Raw genomic sequence first — 19,364 nt, forward strand, 5'->3', positions numbered from 1 at the left:
GAGCCTAAACTCTTACACTCTTTACTTTGGCTTGAGCCTAAACTCTTACACTCTTTACTTTGGCTTGAGCCTAAACTCTTACACTCTTTACTTTGGCTTGAGCCTAAACTCTTACACTCTTTACTTTGGTTTGAGCCTAAACTCTTACACTCTTTACTTTGGCTTGAGCCTAAACTCTTACACTCTTTACTTTGGTTTGAGCCTAAACTCTTACACTCTTTACTTTGGCTTGAGCCTAAACTCTTACACTCTTTACTTTGGCTTGAGCTTAAACTCTTACACTCTTTACTTTGGCTTGAGCCTAAACTCTTACACTCTTTACTTTGGCTTGAGCCTAAACTCTTACACTCTTTACTTTGGCTTGAGCCTAAACTCTTACACTCTTTACTTTGGCTTGAGCCTAAACTCTTACACTCTTTACTTTGGCTTGAGCCTAAACTCTTACACTCTTTACTTTGGCTTGAGCTTAAACTCTTACACTCTTTACTTTGGCTTGAGCCTAAACTCTTACACTCTTTACTTTGGCTTGAGCCTTTGCCATCAACTTGTGGATGAAAGCTCTTGTGAAAAACTCAAACAGCTAGACTGAACTCCCCATAAAGAGGGAGCGAGACTGAATGGTCTGAATGTCTTCTTGAGTCCAGTAAGAGCACCGGGCCCAGGTGTGTGCACCCACCAGGCTCCTCGGGAAGAGCCTGGTGACACAAGGTTAGGCTCCTGCAAAACTAGGGCCAGTAGAGTGGGAGGGTCGTCACACCTTCATATGTTTTATTACAGAATGTGTATGATCCCATGACCAAAATAGTCATATACAGTCTGTCATTGTGTTACTTATGGATGGATATTGAAAATAAACGATTACTCTTTTGCTGGGGACCCCCTGGAACAACCCCGCCGGACTCCTGGGGGTCTGACACATAACACCACCAACCCGTGCTTTTATTTTGAAGGCGGCGTAGCACTCGAGTGCTTCCGGCTCCTCGGCAGTCTGCTGCTTCATGCAAATGGACTCGACTATCACCCTTCTTGTTTTCTCCCTCCTGACCGCGCTAGCTGCGGATCTGTGTGCGACCATTGCGCCGCGGTGGAACGTGAAGGACATGTGTCGTGTGCCGTGTGCGGTGGAGGCTAGAGACAGCGGCTGGAAACACAAGACAGGTGGGTCTGACTCTGACGGCAGGCCGGGAGCGTCCCCAGCACAGTCAGCTCCACTGGCGCATCGGCTCGTCCGCGCGTCTGACATCGTTTCCCGTCACTGTTGTTGTACGAGATCCGACAGAGGCACCGTGCGTCAGTACGGATCCAGCACATTGTTTGTATATGACTGCATAATGTCGCCTTGTCACACTTTCATCTGTGTTTATCTGAAATGTCAGAGTAAACGCAGAAGGCCAGCACGGTGGTTAAGTACAAAAGAAAATCCTGCCAGCTGCGGTGATTTAAAAAAAATAAGGTTAATTGTTGAACGTGTTTAAACTAGGAATTATTATTTACATTAAAAACACACACTCGTATTACTACATATTCCCATAGAGACTTGTGTGTCTGTGTTGTGACCTACTTAATGGCTTTTTTATATATCCTGTGGTGTCACTGTAATAATATAGTGTACCATGATGTTTGTATTGTATCCTTTGTCTTATATTTGTGACAGGATTAAAGTCATATTGGTCTGGTGGCTGGTGGGCACATGTGACAATGCTGTTGTCCTAATAACAATTTACGCACCGAGCAGATTATTATCAAAGTATCCTTTTCCAAATGTGTTTATCGCGTGTGGTGCGTTCAGGTTCAAAGGGATTATTTTGGATACACCGGTTATCTCGGTAGGTGTCGTATTGTGTGTGAGGTCACTAATGTCCTGAAAACGGCCTTTGAGGCCAAAACCAGTTTGACCTGGCTAAAACTGCAACTGTGTCCTCTTCCCCATCCCCTGGCCATGCCAGCGTCAGTCAGCTGGTTGATGGTGAAGCTAGGATAGCACTGTCTCTGTCAGCTGTAGTGTGAGGCAGAAGGTGTGTTTTTGAAGAGCAGATTGTTGGAGACTGGGTATGGAGGTTTGTGTGATTACCTCATCCATTGCACCACTAGTACATTGTGAAGAGCATGTTCCCAAAGCCTTTATACATAACCTTTAGTAAATAGCCACACCCAAACATACACAGAGAACTAGCTTCTGCTGAACACTGCAGGCACATGGCTCAAGCTTACACAGATGAATGGCTTTTGTAGTTGTGAGATACCTTGGGGCTTTTGTAGTTGTGAGATACCTTGGGGCTTTTGTAGTTGTGAGATACCTTGGGGCTTTTGTAGTTGTGAGATACCTTGGGGCTTTTGTAGTTGTGAGATACCTTGGGGCTTTTGTAGTTGTGAGATACCTTGGGGCTTTTGTAGTTGTGAGATACCTTGGGGCCTGCAGAGTTAAGCTGAATGCTGTCTTTTAGAAGCCAGTCCATATGTTGCTGTAGGGAGAAGGATAACTGATAGCTGGCCAACCCACAAATGTACCACAGAGTATTTCAGCTCTCAAATACATAATTATTTTTACAGTAGTTGTGTTAATTCTGGCTTTTAAACACTAATTCTTCCGTTTCATTGTTTCAAACTAAATATTTGCTTTCCTTCCTCTCAAAAAATCAACCAAAAGTAAGTGTTTGCTCTCTTCTAAGGTAGGTATACAGTACAATGAAACATGTTGACAGCTCTATTTAGCTGTTTGACTGTCATTACATTCAGATGACAGAAGCTAGTGTCCTTGAGGAAAAGGATTTGGACCTTGGCTCTGCAAAGTAAGGCTGGTTCTGACTGGCTGGTTCTGACTGGCTCTAACAGTGAGATTTACCTCCAGCTCTCTGACCCGTGCGTCAGGCTGCTTGGACAAAGACTGCCTTAACAAAAGCGTCTCTGTTCAGGGGAAGGAGCTGCAGGCATGTCCAAAGTCCGGCCCGGGGGCCAAATGACCGCTTTTAATTTTTAAGTGGCCCTCAGCTTGTCTTTCAATATAGACTATATGTGGTCCTCCTCCACACAGTAAATAGACTATATGTGGTCCTCCTCCACACAGTAAAGCTAACATGCTAAACATACTAAAATGTGTTCAGACAGTAAACAAAATCCTTAAAGTACAATTGTATTATATGTTTTTTTATATATACATGTACAGTATATAACCCATATGTTGTGAGAAGCAGCTGCCACATCGGTGTGTCCCTAGTTTAGATTGACTGAGAAGAAATCTGACATTGAAATGCTGGAGGGATGGTGTGGTGTGTATAGGTGGTGTGTAGGTGTGTATAGGTGGTGTGTAGGTGTGTGTAGGTGGTGTGTAGGTGGGCCGGCAGTGCAATGCTTAGACAAGATGGGTGGTCTGCAGTCCATCTGAGAGAAGCCTTTGATGCTCGCTCTATCCATCTATATATCTCTCTATCTCTATCCATCTGTCTATCTATCTACCTGTCTGTCTAATATCCATCTGTCTGTCTGTCTGTCTGTCTGTCTGTCTATCTCTCTGTCTATCTTTCTGTCTGTCTGTCTGTCTGTCTGTCTGTCTATCTATCCATCTAAGGCAGCTCCAGTTGCCACAGAGTATGTCAGTGATTTAGCTGCGTATGTTTTGACGTTGGGGATGACAGTGTGAACCTTGTAAAGTGATGGATGTGTTTGTTGTGACTTTATGTAACGGTGGGTATATATATATATATAGCCCTAATATGCCCTTTTTCCGTAATAGGCTAATAGGCTTGAGCCTTTTTGCCCGAGGTTCCTGGTTCGATTCCCAGCTCTGGGGGAACAGACGACGTAACTAAGTTACACAAACCTAGATTAGTCTAGTCATGTGTTTGGCCATTGCCTGGCTTGAACTGAAGAGCTGCGGCTTCAGAAGCTTCTCTGCCATCAGGAGAGGTCAAAGGTCCCACATCAGCGGGTAGATTGATGGGATTTCTGGTTCCTTGTGTTGTAATGATCAGCATGGCGCCCCGGTCGTTCCCGAGCACACTTGACCCCAAAGTGACCCCAGTTTCGGAACATTTGACGGGTGTGAACGTTGCGTACCGTTCCGTTCTGCGCCCGGGCACGGAACACTTGCAAGTGTGAAAGCCAACCGTTCCGAACCACATAGACAGCAAACGGGCGAGGATAAACTCCAGGCATACTGTAGTTGATGACGCAAGTGCACTCTGTTCCGTTTCCGAGTGCGGAAGAAATGTTGTAATGTGAAAGCTGACCAGCGGGGGAGAGGGGAGGGGGGGCAATCGTTCCCGAGTGCGGAACGGAACGAAACGAAAGCAATGGTTCTCAGTGAGAAAGCAGCCTTAGACTCAGCCAGGCAGACACATTTGGGCTGGGTGAGTAATTCATCTGTTGCCATATAGTGACTCATATTGGAAATGTTCTTGGTGTCGCATATTGCCAGCTATTGCTCTGTGTGCCATACGCACTCTCACAGCTAGAGGTGCTGTGGCAGTTTGAGTCACACACAGTAGTTTCTGAACTCTTCTTGACACCAGTTTTGTCAAAAACCAACTGGATTTCTCTGCACAGACTTGGGTGGAATGAAAAAAATGGTCATCTTATGAAACGGTGTCAATTGGACCATTCCTCAGCTCGTAGCTCGTAGCCCCTCCCTCTCCTGCCGTTCTGGATAACAAGTCTTTTCTTTGAGAGATTTACTCTTTCATCCTCTTCCTGTCAGGAAGTGAGAGGAGAAGAGATACAGATGTTATTTTAATCCACTCCTCTAAACCTTGTGTTTAAATGGGAAACAGAAATCTTTGATAACATCGTTCCGCTTGGATTTGGATTTGGATCTGATAGTGTGACAGCTGTTTAATCTCAGCATCTGTACCTGCCAGGTGCTCACCTCACTAACACAGTGCTCACTAACACTGTGCTCACCTCACTAACACTCACCTCACTAACACTCACCTCACTAACACAGTGCTCACCTCACTAACACTCACCTCACTAACACTGTGCTCACCTCACTAACACTGTGCTCACTAACACTCACCTCACTAACACTGTGCTCACCTCACCAACACAGTGCTCACTAACACTGCCAGTCTGGCAGCAGACACACTTGGCCTCAAAACAGCTGACTGGGATGACTTTGAAAATTTGACTATGAAAGGCATCATAAAGATAATCTCCTAATTGTACTAAACAAGTTGGAGTTCTTCAGCATGTAAGGCTTTATGAGATTTATTCATTTGGGACGTTGCCTAAGCCTAAAAGTAAGTGTGTGCGTGTGTGTTTCTCTCTCTGGCCTCGATTATAAAGAGAGTGATTGTGTATTATGTTTTTATAATGTCATTGCCACCATTCATACGCTGGAAGATATCGGGTGTATTAAATCAACTATTCTATTTCACAGGGAATGTCCTGCTACTTAATGATATTAATATAGTGTGTCCATGTTCAGTCATTTCTGAGCAATCAGGAAAATAAATAATTACTGTTAGATTATGTCACTGCTGATGATGATAGATGATGTCACCGCTGCTGCTGATGTCATCAATGATGTCTACAGTGATGATGCCATGTTGATATCAGTGTGTTAGGCCTGCCGAGTGTCTGCGCGTGGATCCATTAGTCTCCCACTTAGATTAGAGACCACCATTTTTGTGTCTGTGTATAGAACATGATTGTAGGGCGGAGCTTGTTTGCATAGAAGGGGATAAATGACAGTGAATTAAAAAAAATAAGCAAAGACTCAGATAATGTTCAGTCTGACACACAGAAGGCTCCCCCACTACTGAATATGTTGATAGTACAAGATTTACCCCGAAACATTTTAAAATGCCCATTGTATATAAAAAAATTATAAAACGGCTCTCTCAAATCAAGCAATCTGATTGGTTCACAGCCATTGTATAAATCCAGTAACCAACTCCAATAACCCATGGCCATGGGTTATTGAGTTGCCATGGCAACTCTCTTACTAAAAGCCTTTGGTTACCTCAAATGACAATGTAGAAAAAACAAATGGCGGAGACAGCTGTCAGATCCTTGTGAATCGATCTTCGCTTATAACTTTACTAATACTTCGCATAAAATTATGTTTTGTACAAGAATAGACGCGGGCTAATGTCTTCTTTGCAAAAAAAAGGCTGTTAACCCCGCATTTAACCCCGCATTTAACCCCGTAACGTTAGTTGGTGTCGGGCTTTGCAGAAAAGCTCTCAGCTTCTCAGCAAGCGCTGAGAATGCAGCACTGCGCTCGAGCTGCGTGTCGGGCTTTCCAGAAAGCTCTCAGCTTCTCAGCAAGCGCCAGGATTGGCCAATGTCAACTTCAGTCTCCAGAACGATCCAATCAAATCACCCGCACGTTCTTGCGGTCCCGCCTTACAGTAGTGTTTCAACTGACTCTATCAGAATGACATGCCAGTCGGACTTATAGTATTATTATTATTATTATATTATCATACTTGGAAACCGTTTCATAAAAGCAATATAGCACTCGAGCAGCGTGTGTTGTGGCATATATCCCGCTGCTCAGCTGTTATAATAACAGCTGATCAGCGGGATATATTTTCCACAACACACTGGCTCTCATGCTATATTGCTTAAATATACCGGTAGTTTTATGGATTTGGCATGGCACCTACTAACTGTATTTTCTTTCTCTGTCTTTCCAGATAAACCATCATGATTCCCATCACAGAGCTCCGCTACTTTGCTGACACCCAGCCGGCGTACCGCATCCTGAAGCCATGGTGGGACGTTTTCACAGACTACATCTCAATCGTCATGCTGATGATTGCTGTGTTCGGTGGCACACTGCAGGTCACGCAGGACAAGATGATCTGCCTGCCTTGCAAGTGGGTGGTGAACAGGACGTGTGAGACCGTCCCGGTCCAGAACGTGACCATCCCCTATGCGCCGGAACCAAGAGGCATTCAGTATGAGCTCGACCGCCACCAGTACAACTATGTCGATGCCGTCTGCTATGAGAACAAACTACACTGGTTTGCTAAATATTTCCCCTATCTGGTGCTGCTCCACACCCTTATCTTCCTGGCCTGCAGCAACTTCTGGTTCAAGTTCCCCCGGACAAGCTCTAAACTGGAACACTTTGTCTCCATCCTCCTGAAGTGTTTTGACTCCCCATGGACAACCAGGGCTTTGTCTGAGACCGTGGTGGAGGAGAGTGACCCTAAGCCTCTTGGGAAAATGAATGGTTCAATGGACAAGAAGGCCTCGTGTGTGAGTGAGGACGTTGAGGCTAGCGTTCCCATGCTCCAGCGAACAAAGTCCAGACTCGAACAAGGAATTGTAGATCGTTCTGAAACTGGGGTTCTAGACAAAAAGGAAGGAGAGCAGGCCAAGGCCCTTTTTGAGAAAGTGAAGAAGTTCAGGATCCACGTAGAGGAGGGTGACATCGTGTACCGGCTTTACATACGTCAGACCATCATCAAAGTCATCAAGTTTATATTTATCATTTCCTACACGGCCTATTACGTGCGCTACATCAAGTTCAGTGTGGTGTGCACAGTGGACATTGAGAAGCTAACTGGGTACAGCATGTACCATTGTGCTCACCCCTTAGCGACTCTGTTCAAGATTTTAGCCTGTTTCTACATCAGCTTGGTGGGGGTTTATGGTCTGATCTGCATGTACACTCTTTGTTGGATGCTCAGTCGCTCCCTCAAACGTTACTCGTTTGAATCGATCCGCGAAGAGAGCAGCTACAGCGACATCCCCGACGTGAAGAACGACTTTGCCTTCATGCTGCACATGATCGACCAGTATGACCCTCTCTACTCCAAGCGCTTTGCCGTGTTCCTCTCAGAGGTGAGCGAGAACAAGCTGAGGCAGCTGAACCTGAACAACGAGTGGACGCTGGAGAAGCTGAGGCAGCGTATCACCAAGAACTCCCAGGAGAAGCTGGAGCTGCATCTGTTCATGCTGAGCGGGATCCCAGATACAGTGTTTGACCTACTGGAGCTGGAAGTGCTCAAGCTGGAGCTCATCCCCGACGTAACCATCCCTCCTATCATTGCCCAGCTGGCCAGCCTGAGGGAGATGTGGCTCTATCACACACCGGCCAAAATTGAGGCTCCAGCTCTCGCTTTCCTGAGGGAGAACCTCAAGTCCCTCCACATCAAGTTCACGGACATCAAGGAGATCCCCCTGTGGATCTACAGCCTGAAGAACCTCTGTGAGCTGCACCTAACTGGGAACCTGAGTGCCGAGAACAACCGTTACATCGTCATCGACGGGCTCCGGGAACTCAAAAGGCTCAAAGTGCTCCGTCTGAAGAGCAACCTGACCAAGCTGCCTCAGGTGGTGACGGATGTGGGCGTCCACCTCCAGAAGCTCTCCATCAATAACGAGGGTACCAAGCTGATGGTGCTCAACAGCCTTAAGAAAATGGTGAACCTAACAGAACTGGAGCTCGTCCGTTGTGACCTGGAGCGCATACCACACTCCATCTTTAGTTTGCACAACCTGCAGGAGATTGACCTGAAGGACAACAATCTCAAGACAATCGAGGAGATCATCAGCTTCCAGCACCTGCACCGGCTGGTTTGCCTGAAGCTGTGGTACAACCAGATCGCCTATATCCCCATTCAGATCGGTACCCTTACCAACATGGAACGGCTGTATCTCAACAGAAACAAGATCGAGAAAATCCCCAGCCAACTCTTCTTCTGCCGCAAGCTGCGCTTCTTGGACCTGAGTCACAACAACCTGACCAGCATCCACGCTGACGTGGGCTTCCTCCAGAACCTGCAGTACTTTGCTGTGACAGCAAACAGGGTGAGATCTGGTTCTGTTTCCTCTTCCCTGTGTGTGTGTGTGTGTGTGTGTGTGTGTGTGTGTGTGTGTGTGTGTGTGTGTGTGTGTGTGTGTGTGTGTGTGTGTGTGTGTGTGTGTGTGTGCGCGTGCGTGCATCTTGGTGAAAGTTTATTTGATTTCCTATGTGCCTAGCAAGATTCACTGCCCCTCTCTTAACCCTCCTATCTCTCTTCCATGTTTGAATAGGCTCAAAGGCCAGATAGGGTAATCAGAAGGTCAGACTTATCATAAATATACTGAGATGTTAGTGGGCAGGTTGGGAATTATGGCTTTAAAGATAAGCGCATGACTCAGACTGAGGCTTTGCCAGTTTAGCAGTTAAGGCCTTGTCAACTCCCAATATTAATAGTCTGGAATTTGATGTTGCTCTCCAGCTAAATAAAAAAATTAACAAATTGAATCGCTCCTCCTGAGTGAAAACCCTGGATTGTGGCTATTAAAATGTCCTAATTCATTGAAGCATTGAATCAGTGGCATGTTGTAAACGCAATCCTCCTCTGTACACAGCAGTCAAACCATGGTAAGTGCCATCAAACCTTGAGAGAAAAGGGCTCCTCTTTCTGGAATGAAGCCCAGATTTCTACAGCTAGTCCATTTATAGTCAACTAGGCTGATGAATAGAATCCATTAGGAACGTCTACGTGTAATTGTTATAGAAGACTAGTTTTAGATGTGCTCCTCACCCTGTTTACATTGTGACTCCTCCACTTCTCCACTTTCAGAAGAGCACATGGCCGCTCACATTATTCCAGTCTCCTTTAGACTTCCAACAACATGGTTTTCCAATAAACCCTCACCAAGTGGGAAGAAGGCAACTTCCGTACATTTTCGAACCCAAAGGGCGTCCTTTCTTTAGAACGTGACTTGCTTTACTTGCTTATCATTAAATGATGATGACTTTGAGGCCATGTGGTTATTAATGATGACATCATGTGGTTATTAATGATGACATCATGTGGTTATTAATGATGACATCTATTAATGATGACATTTACTTCACGGCAAAGTGAGAGATGTCCCTTTAATTCCATTTGGCTTCTGGTGATGCAGATGCTACTTCATGTTAGTTTGACCTTCAATTAAGACACTTCATACTTTCATCTCTGTAGGAATCTGATTCACAGGAAGATGCAGTTTGTCCACTTGTGAGGAATTAAAGAAAACAACACTGTTTGATGGGCGGTTTCTTTTGCAACAGAATTTGTAACCTTGTTTTAAAGACCTCTGCTAAACATAATATGAGACCTTTAACCCATTGATACCTGATGCAGCATTTGTGTGCGTATCCCTTTAAGACCGCGTGACGCGGTTCGCGGTCTTAAAGGGATACACACACAAATGAGGGATATACACGCAAATGCTGCATCAGGTATCAATGGGTTAAAGACTTTTGCTAAATATAGCATAATTTGAGACCTTTAAGAGCATGTGTACATCATATGGTTTCAGTAAGGGATACTATTATTGTCGTTTTACTGTGGCTGCACCCTGAAAATAGCTTCCAGCAGGTTTGTATGCAGTCGAAAATAGCTCTTTATTGGGACCCTTGTGGTGTTTGAAGGCTTTCGTGGCTCCGCTTTACACCCGTAGCACATCGTTAGCCCTAACGAGTTGTGTAATTGGTGAACGTTGTGTCCAGGTTGGTATTAAAGAGGACCTGATCTCTAATCATCTGGATAGCATTGAACTGGACTTACTGAAAGTCATTCCTGCTACAGCTTTGATTTGTAGATTGGGCAAAAGTGGAATTACAACTCAAGTACCTACAATTCCACTTGTTCCTGGAACAAAGCTTCAACCATTAAGTTTATTATACTAACCAGTAACCACCAGGGTGTGAATTAACAAGCTCAAACCTTTAAGCCCACGGCGCAGTGGTGTGTGTGTGTGTGTGTGTGTGTGTGTGTGTGTGTGGCCATTCAGCTTTATGGGACCACGCCCCTACCACCCACAGCTGCTTAGCCACTCCCCTTACACCCCCCCTCCATCAGCACCACCCATATTCCCCTAGCCCGCCTAGCCACTCCCCTTACACCCCCCCCCCTCCCACCACCACCCATATTCCCCTAGCCCGCCTAGCCACTCCCCTTACACCCCCCCCCCTCCATCAGAACCACACAGAAATCAGAAACTAAAAGGGAGGGGCTGTCTGCAATAGGCTAATTAACAAATACTTGATTACAAATTAAACAACGGTATTATTAAACAATGGAGAAATTCATTTTCATACACATTTTTTAAAATAAAATAAAAAATCTCAAATATTGTAATGTTTTGCAAAGGATTTGCACTGGCCCAGCGCCGTGGGAAAAATCAACAACTGAAACCTCTATTCACTGGTTAGTTCTACCCATGATGTGTCTTCTCTCTCCCAACCATTTCCCATTCAGATTGAGACCTTGCCCCCAGAGCTGTTCCAATGTAAGAAGCTGCGCACTCTGAACCTGGGGAACAACTGCCTGCAGACGTTGCCCTCACGCTTTGGAGAACTAACTGGCTTGACCCAGCTGGAGCTGAGAGGGAACCGTCTGGAGTGTCTCCCAGTGGAGCTGGGCGACTGTCGGCTGTTGAAGAGGAGCGGTCTGGTGGTGGAGGAGGACCTGTTCAACACACTGCCGTCTGAAGTCAAGGAGCAGCTATGGAGGGCCGATAAGGAGCAAGTTTGAGATCTGCAGAAAGTGAGACGTTTGATTGGAGAAAGAGCCGAGGAGAGATTCAGGTTCAAGTTGATATAATATGTCCATGTGGGCTCCGAAAAGTGAGGGTTGGTTGATTGTTGTCCTGGGCTTTCCTGGCTGGACCTATAAAGCACACGTGTCAATCTAAAGATCTACAGACCGGCCCACCCAGAACCCACCCAGAAGTTTGACCCGCCTGAAGATGGGTCTGGGTTGTCGGTTCACTCTGGCAGGTCGAGATGAAGATGCAGATGGTGGGAATAGAAGTCCTCTTTGCCACACATAGTACTCTTGCACGCTTTGTGGACGCAGCCCTCACCCCCGTCCAACACACTTTCCAAACACAGCCTCATTACCCATCGCTCACTGGCACCTAGCTAACAAGCTAACACCTAGCTAACAAGCTAACAAGCTAACTGTCTCATTCAAAATGACTTGAAGAATGTTGCTGCAGAAGGCAGATGAGTGTGATGAAGCTCACATTCGCCATGAGGAAAAGTGCGAAGCAGATTCTACGAGATGCGTGAGGAAACCAGCATGGCCACTAAGGAGAAACAGTTTGGCTCTGAAAAGTCGTTAGTAATGTGGCTTTTCTGTGTGACAGAATTGAGCGTTTCTACGTCCTGAAGATGACGCTGCGGGATGCAAACAGGAGATGTTGAATATGCATGTGAAATGCAACAGACTGCAAACTGCTCATGATTCAGCCTCGTCAGCGACTGGCTTACAGTGGATATTATTATAATTATAATATAATATAACAGTTTATGGATATACGACAAATTGCTGAAAACAATTAGCCTGACCTTCCTCTGGCCTTGAAACTCAGAAATGTCCTTTTGAAATGTTTACCAATCCATTTGCAGTTGCTGCGGAGTGAGTCCCAGAAGACCATATATTAATCAATGGATTATAGCGCAACTTCAAATTTCTTGAGGGAAGAGAGTTTGGCCCCTTCATTTTCCTCATGCTGCCTACATGTTTAGCATGCCCAGGATCCTGATGAAGATCATGCCCAGGATCCTGATGAAGATCACCAAATCATCCAACAGGAGCTGCCTAACAAACTCTGTGTCTCTGTTCTCAAAGTGGCCACAGCTCAGGACTTTACTCAGAAGACTGATGAACTTGTGTCAAAGAAAAGGATGAAACGTCCGGTGGGAACTAATGGATTAGAGATGAATCTCTACAGGCCGATGTCTAAATACCGTGCAGTCACTGATTCTAAGGCCTGTGTGACGGGCTGTTTGTTAGGAGCTGTGGAAACATGGTCAAGAAATGCACAATTTATTTAATTATTATTTTTTGCCACACAACCACTGATGTGTCTTATTCAGGGCATGTGAAACATACTATACTGTACTGTACAGTATAGTATAATATATATAGTATAATATAATACAGTGTACTGTACAGTATAGTATGTTATATGGGGCCTGTAGAAGCAAGATCAAGTTGTTTTGATCAAATTTGCTCGACTAAATGCTACAGACATACATGGTACACTCACTCCTTGGTATGTGCATTTCAATTGGTTCATCTTAAAGGTGAACCAAAATGAGTGGTTCTGGATGACTGAATGCTATACAGGCTTTTATAAAACGGCTCTCTCAAATCAAGCAATCTGATTGGTTCACAGCCATTGTATAAATCCAATAACCCACTCCAATAACCCATGGCCATGGGTTATTGAGTTGCCATGGCAACTCTTACTAAAAGGCTTTGGTTACCTCAAATGACAGTGTAGAAAAAACAAATGGCGGAGACAGCTGTCAGATCCTTGTGAATCGATCTTCGCTTATAACTTTACTAATACTTCGCAGAAAATTATGTTTTGTACAAGAATAGACGCAGGCTAATGTTTTAACCCCTCTCTCGCGCGCCCTCACTCTTAACCGGCCTCGTGGGATAACAACTGATCAGCGGGATATATTTGCCACAACACACTGGCTCTCATGCTATATTGCTTAAATATATTTTAACACAGTCGTTGATGCCTTGACTGTGTTGTTTATGACTAATTTTAAGCTGCTTGTACATTGCCATGATGGTACATTTAGGAGTATGCTTAAAGTTCAATAGTTTACTTTGTTCAGTTGAAGGCTAATAATATTTAAACAAATGTTGCTTCATCGACATGATTCTAATTTCACAATGTGGTCTGTACAGCATGTCCCTGTAAGGCAAGGGGACACAATGTGGTCCTTACAGCATGTCCCTGTAAGGCAAGGGGACACAATGTGGTCCGTACAGAATGTCCCTGTAAGCCAAGGGGACACGATGTGGTCCTTACAGCATGCCCCTGTAAGGCAAGGGAACACAATGTGGTCCGTACAGCATGTCCCTGTAAGCCAAGGGGACACAATGTGGTCCGTACAGCATGTCCCTGTAAGCCAAGGGGACACAATGTGGTCCTTACAGCATGTCCCTGTAAGCCAAGGGGACACAATGTGGTGTGTACAGCATGTCCCTGTAAGCCAAGGGGACACAATGTGGTCCTTACAGCATGTCCCTGTAAGCCAAGGGGACACAATGTGGTCCGTACAGCATGTCCCTGTAAGCCAAGGGGACACAATGTGGTCCTTACAGCATGTCCCTGTAAGCCAAGGGGACACAATGTGGTGTGTACAGCATGTCCCTGTAAGCCAAGGGGACACAATGTGGTCCTTACAGCATGTCCCTGTAAGCCAAGGGGACACAATGTGGTCCGTACAGCATGTCCCTGTAAGCCAAGGGGACACAATGTGGTCTGTACAGCATGTCCCTGTAAGGCAAAGGGACACAATGTGGTCTGTACAGCATGTCCCTGTAAGGCAAAGGGACACAATGTGGTCTGTACAGCATGTCCCTGTAAGCCAAGGGGACACAATGTAGTCTGTACAACATGTCCCTGTAAGGCAAGGGGACACAGACATTCAGAAACGTATATGCCACAATTTTCGTTTGTTTCATTGAAGTAACAGATAATTATGCAAAGCTGCACAACTCTGATCATAACACAGAAGAGCGCACTATTGAAACACGCAAGAATCAAGGCACTTTTTTTATGCGCAATGTGAGACCATGAATGACTTATTACACTATATGGCGCCTCCAAGTGGATGAAGTCCTGTAAGTGCCAGACAGGAGTGTCTTCACTAGCTGCCAAGTTTGGCCTCTGTTGAAAAGTCTGCGTTAACGACTCAAGTGCCCAGCTGTTTGTATGCTAGCTAGCTCTCATAGCCGTCATCCACAGTTTACTTCAGAGTAAACTGGACATTTACTCTGTTCATTCATTCAAGAGGAAGGGAACACGGCATGCAGTCACTTACTGCGTGCCGTGAAGAAACCGTTAGCTTTGGTCGTGCCACAAAAGAGACATTTATTCGCTTAGAGAGTTTGCAGGATATTTGATTTCCAGATATACAGTCCAAATTAGTGCAATGTGCTCTTTCGGCTTGAAACACTTTAGTTGCTAATACCGTGGATTTAATAGCGTCATTTGGAGTAAACTTGCTATTTGTACTGCAGCCAGGCATCTCTCGTTACAAACATGGCCTTACTTTTTACAAGCTGTATGTCCTGTTAATGATTGCAAACATCACGTTTTTTTTTCATGTGCTGTAAAATGTATAGCTCAAATGTTTCACATCTTTCTTTCATGCATACCAGTGGTATGGCATGTGCTCTTATTGTTACCAGCTGTTTCTTTCTTTCTTTTTTTATTTTACTTTCTAAGAGAGTTAAGGAAAGTCTCAATAAAATGAGACAACTGCACCTTTGTTCACAATGAATTTTGTTTCACGGAGGCCTTGGCTCTATCCTCTATCCAACTGACCTTCTAGGCCTAGAGAGGTTAGCAATGAAGTGCTCCCACCTGGTCTTTCAGTACTGTCTGAAAAGAGCCTCACTCTGTGGTCTTTCAGTGCTGTCTGAAAAGAGCCTCACTCTGTGGTCTTTCAGTACTGTCTGAAAGGAGCCTCACTCTGTGGTCTTTCAGTACTGTCTGAAAAGAGCCTCACTCTGTGGTCTTTCAGTACTGTCTGAAAAGAGCCTCACTCTGTGGTCTTTCAGTACTGTCTGAAAAGAGCCTCACTCTGTGGTCTTTCAGTACTGTCTGAAAAGAGCCTCACTCTGTGGTCTTTCAGTACTGTCTGAAAAGAGCCTCACTCTGTGGTCTTTCAGTACTGTCTGAAAAGAGCCTCACTCTGTGGTCTTTCAGTACTGTCTGAAAGGAGCCTCAGTCTGTCTTGGAAACGTTAAAGACTTGCTGCCTGCTCTGAAGTCAGGAGCAATGGTCACCGAGAAAAACGGGAATTGAAAGAAACGGACAACCTCAGAGAAAAGCCTTAACGGCAGAAGTGTGCACATTTTCAAACGCACCAATTGTTTTCAATGGCCCAATGCATACTAAAAGGTTCAAGTGGTGTGTTAAACCACCTTGGCATGTCTGCACTGACTGAACATGGTTAGGGTTCTGCAGCGTCAAACAAGGACCGAAACATGTTTTTCATTCAGTTCTGGAGCGAGAGTGACCACTGAGGCAAAGAAATGACTGCGAAGTAGGCGAGTAATTCAGTTAGTTAAACACACGTGCAGATGTGTGGTCAAAACAGGAACAGAATCAGAATCAGAAAGACTTTAATGATCCCCGGGGGGAAATTGGGACAAGTTACAGTAGCTCGCTCACAGAACACACATAGCATAAAATAAACAGTAGTAAATGCGATAGTAAGCAAAATAAGAAGAATAAGAACACAACATAGCATAGAATAAACAGTAGTAAATGCGATAGAAGCAAAAATAAGTAGACTACGTCTAAAGTAAGCAAAATACGTAGAGTAAGTATACATTACGTGCCAATTAACTTTATTGCACACTTGGACTTATATTAAGTCGGCTTGCCCTATACGTTACACGTGGCTCAGCCAGGCACAGTTAACCTATCGGCTGGCTCAGTCTCAGGGAGAAGCCAGTCTACAAATACAGTAACAGATGGGACATCTTTTATGTCGTTGCAAAGAAAATGTGATCTAGTAACTTTACCCTTTGTGGTGGTGCAATGCAGTTTCCACTGCTGCTGAGGCTTCAACTCTCCTGCCTGCAGTGCACCAAGTACACAAGTGTCAGATGATGCACGTCAGTTATTGTGATGAACTCGCTGGTCGAGTCCTTAGCGGTTGGATAGTCTGACTAGACACATGATGAAATCTTTTTTCTTTATTTTTTTGCTTATTGAGCATTAAGAACAAGACGCTGACCTACATCTAACCCGAACTACTTGGTTGTAGTTTGTAGTTGATATGACAGTTCATTTTGAGAGTGCTATAGAAATGTATCTCAGGGTGTCACTGGGAGCTCGTTCACAGCTATAAATGTGCAACATTGGTGCGTTTGTTGAAGTGGCCTGTGGGCAGACTGTTGTTTTTGAACACTTATCGTGCAGCGTTTCTCTCTGGACATATCTCTTCTCTTTTCTCCATTTCAGCTTTGGTGATTATGTTGACGCTGGCCTGCATTATGAAACAGCATCTGATCCCTGGAAAGAAAAGTGTCGCCTAAATTAGCCACTTGTTTCTGGATCTCATTTTGTTTTCATTTTGCTCCCTTAGAGCCACAGACACGCTTTGATTATCCAGGAGGGTTTTGGTCCAGAATCAGCCCCGTTCTTTATCTGACCTTCAGACCTGCAACAGTAGGCATTGCAGTCCTTGGTAGTCACTTCCCTTTGAGTCATGAGATGATGGACAGAGAGCAGAACCACTCCCTTCCTGCAGAGTCTGATGAGGTCAGCCAACTGATTCCATTGCAACTTGGAAGTTTTGGTGACTTTTTTTAATGCCTTTTGGTTTGTTCAGTTCATCAATAACGTACATTATGAAAGCTGTTTGTCGTTCACTGCCCCCCCTCTGTATGTTAACAGATGAACGATCAGAAGTGGTCTACTGTGTATGTTGTGATGACATATGTCTTACAGTAGTCTATCTCCCAAGACTCCAATATTACGTTGAATCGCTGCGCTCCGCATACTACATAAGTGAGTCTGTGCCAGTTAACAGCCACTGCTGGTTTTGAAGGCGGGTTGAAATTGAGTGAGTGACAGGTCGTAGCACCGATGAGAGAGCGGTTCGAAAAATGGGCTGCGCCTCCCGTGTCGTCTGATCGCAAAGTCGTTACTGATTGGAGAGGGCTGAAGCCATCACTGGCATATGACTGGCCAAGTGAACGGTTCCCTCCCATAACCAGCCCTCTGAGGGAAAGTGTCCCAGACCCAGAGAGAGCTCTGCAGCATGCAGTAACGTAGTGTATCAGTGTCCGAACTCTGGATTAGCAGATATAGTGTGTGTTGGTTGGTGAGTGGACACAGCTCCTGTCAAAAGAACAGACAGGATTACACAACTGAACTGAACACTTGACAATCTATGGGGGGGGGGGGGGGTTCAGGGTTCTGAAGGGGGGTCTCGGCCGGAGGTGTGGGCATTTTTGTAACACTACACATCATGACAATTGATTTATCATTTTAAACAAGTGTCTCCCATCTACCATTTCATTTAACCACTTGGGTAACAACCCCAAAATTGTATTATTCTCATACTGCCATGATGACATAATTTGCATTTAATCTACATTTCTTATGTATATAATATATTTCTCTGAAGACATGATTGTATTTACTATGTAAATGCAAATCTCTCTGTATTTTAATGTAGAGTTAAGGGATAAGAAAGAGAAAACGGTCAAAGCCTTTCATTTTGATTGACTTTCCCCCCTTGTGTTTCACATCATTTCATTCAGCGTCAGGGCTGTTTTAGTTATGTTATTGATGCTGACCTTGTTTGGAATATAGCCGTACTGAATGCCACCCATTTGACCATAAGCGAGAGCTATGAAACGTTATTGAATATTGATTAATTTGGTTGAACATACAATTAAAGGAGGAGGGAAAGGAATGACTATCTTAATCAACACTACCATATGTAACAAAAGACTTTATTACTGTTGCCGAGCCAAATGAACACTGGCTTTTTAAGTGGACAGACTATGTAAAAATGGACAATTGAACTTTGATTTCCTAATGTTCAGCCACTACTTTTCTACCATTCTGACACGATAATAAAGTAAACACTTAACAGTAAATCCTGTTTCACAATGAGTGTTTATTCCTGATTTACGTTTGGAGCATAGCTGACGTTTGGCTAGTTTTATTCTTTCAGGGGAAAGTCCTCAGCAGTGGAAATGTATTACTTATTTAAATATTAATTTATTATTTGCTCCCTGGAAACAGTAATTGGTTACAAAGCTGGCATTTTGCTGTCACCGGTCTTGTTTTGTATCACCTGTCTGTGTTGTGTGTTACACCATAAATGGTCCCTCTAGCTGCTGCTGCCCCAAGCAAAATGGCCCACCCCAAGCCTGCCTTGTTGTTATTCTTCTTCTTTTAGTTTTCCGGCAGACTAGATGCCTTGCGGCACATTGCTGCCTCTCACTGCACTGGTCGGATGGGGGATTACATCAGAATGGCACTATTTTCCACAGGAGCACTCCTGCCCAAGCATGCCTTGTTACTGCTGCTGTGTTTTGTGTATTTGTTCGACTCCTTGCAAAAAAATTAATTAGTTGCCGCATTTTCAGGATGGGAGATATATTTTAGTGTGGGACCCGGGCAGGGTGAGGGGCAGGGCGGGTGGTGGCAGCCTGGTGGTGGGAGTGGCTGCCCAGCAGAGGGGCACTTAGCCAGGGTGGTGGCAGCCTGGAGGTTGGGGTGGCTGGCCTGGGTGTCTGTGCCCAGCGGGGTGGTGCCACTGGCGGCGCTCTCCTCTCCTCTCCTCCCTTCCTCCCCTCCCCCCTCCTCTCCTCTCATCTCCTCTCCCCTCTTCTCTCCCCTTCTCTTCTCCTTTCCCCTCT

At 44.9% G+C, this 19,364-nt stretch overlaps 1 protein-coding gene across 1 annotated transcript; it reads left to right on the forward strand.

The window, feature by feature from the left end:
* Positions 1-6,648: 6,648 nt before the first annotated feature.
* Positions 6,649-11,468, forward strand: LOC310795613 (volume-regulated anion channel subunit LRRC8A-like; the record flags this gene model as incomplete). The annotated part of the gene is made up of 2 exons (XM_083657685.1): positions 6,649-8,763; positions 11,193-11,468. The coding sequence occupies 2 exons, from the start codon at positions 6,649-6,651 to the stop codon at positions 11,466-11,468; spliced, it is 2,391 nt and encodes a 796-aa protein (XP_083513811.1).
* Positions 11,469-19,364: the final 7,896 nt, after the last annotated feature.

The sequence above is a fragment of the Poromitra crassiceps genome (assembly GCF_964638095.1).
Source record: "Poromitra crassiceps genome assembly, chromosome: 21".
Taxonomy (NCBI): Eukaryota; Metazoa; Chordata; class Actinopteri; order Beryciformes; family Melamphaidae; genus Poromitra; species Poromitra crassiceps.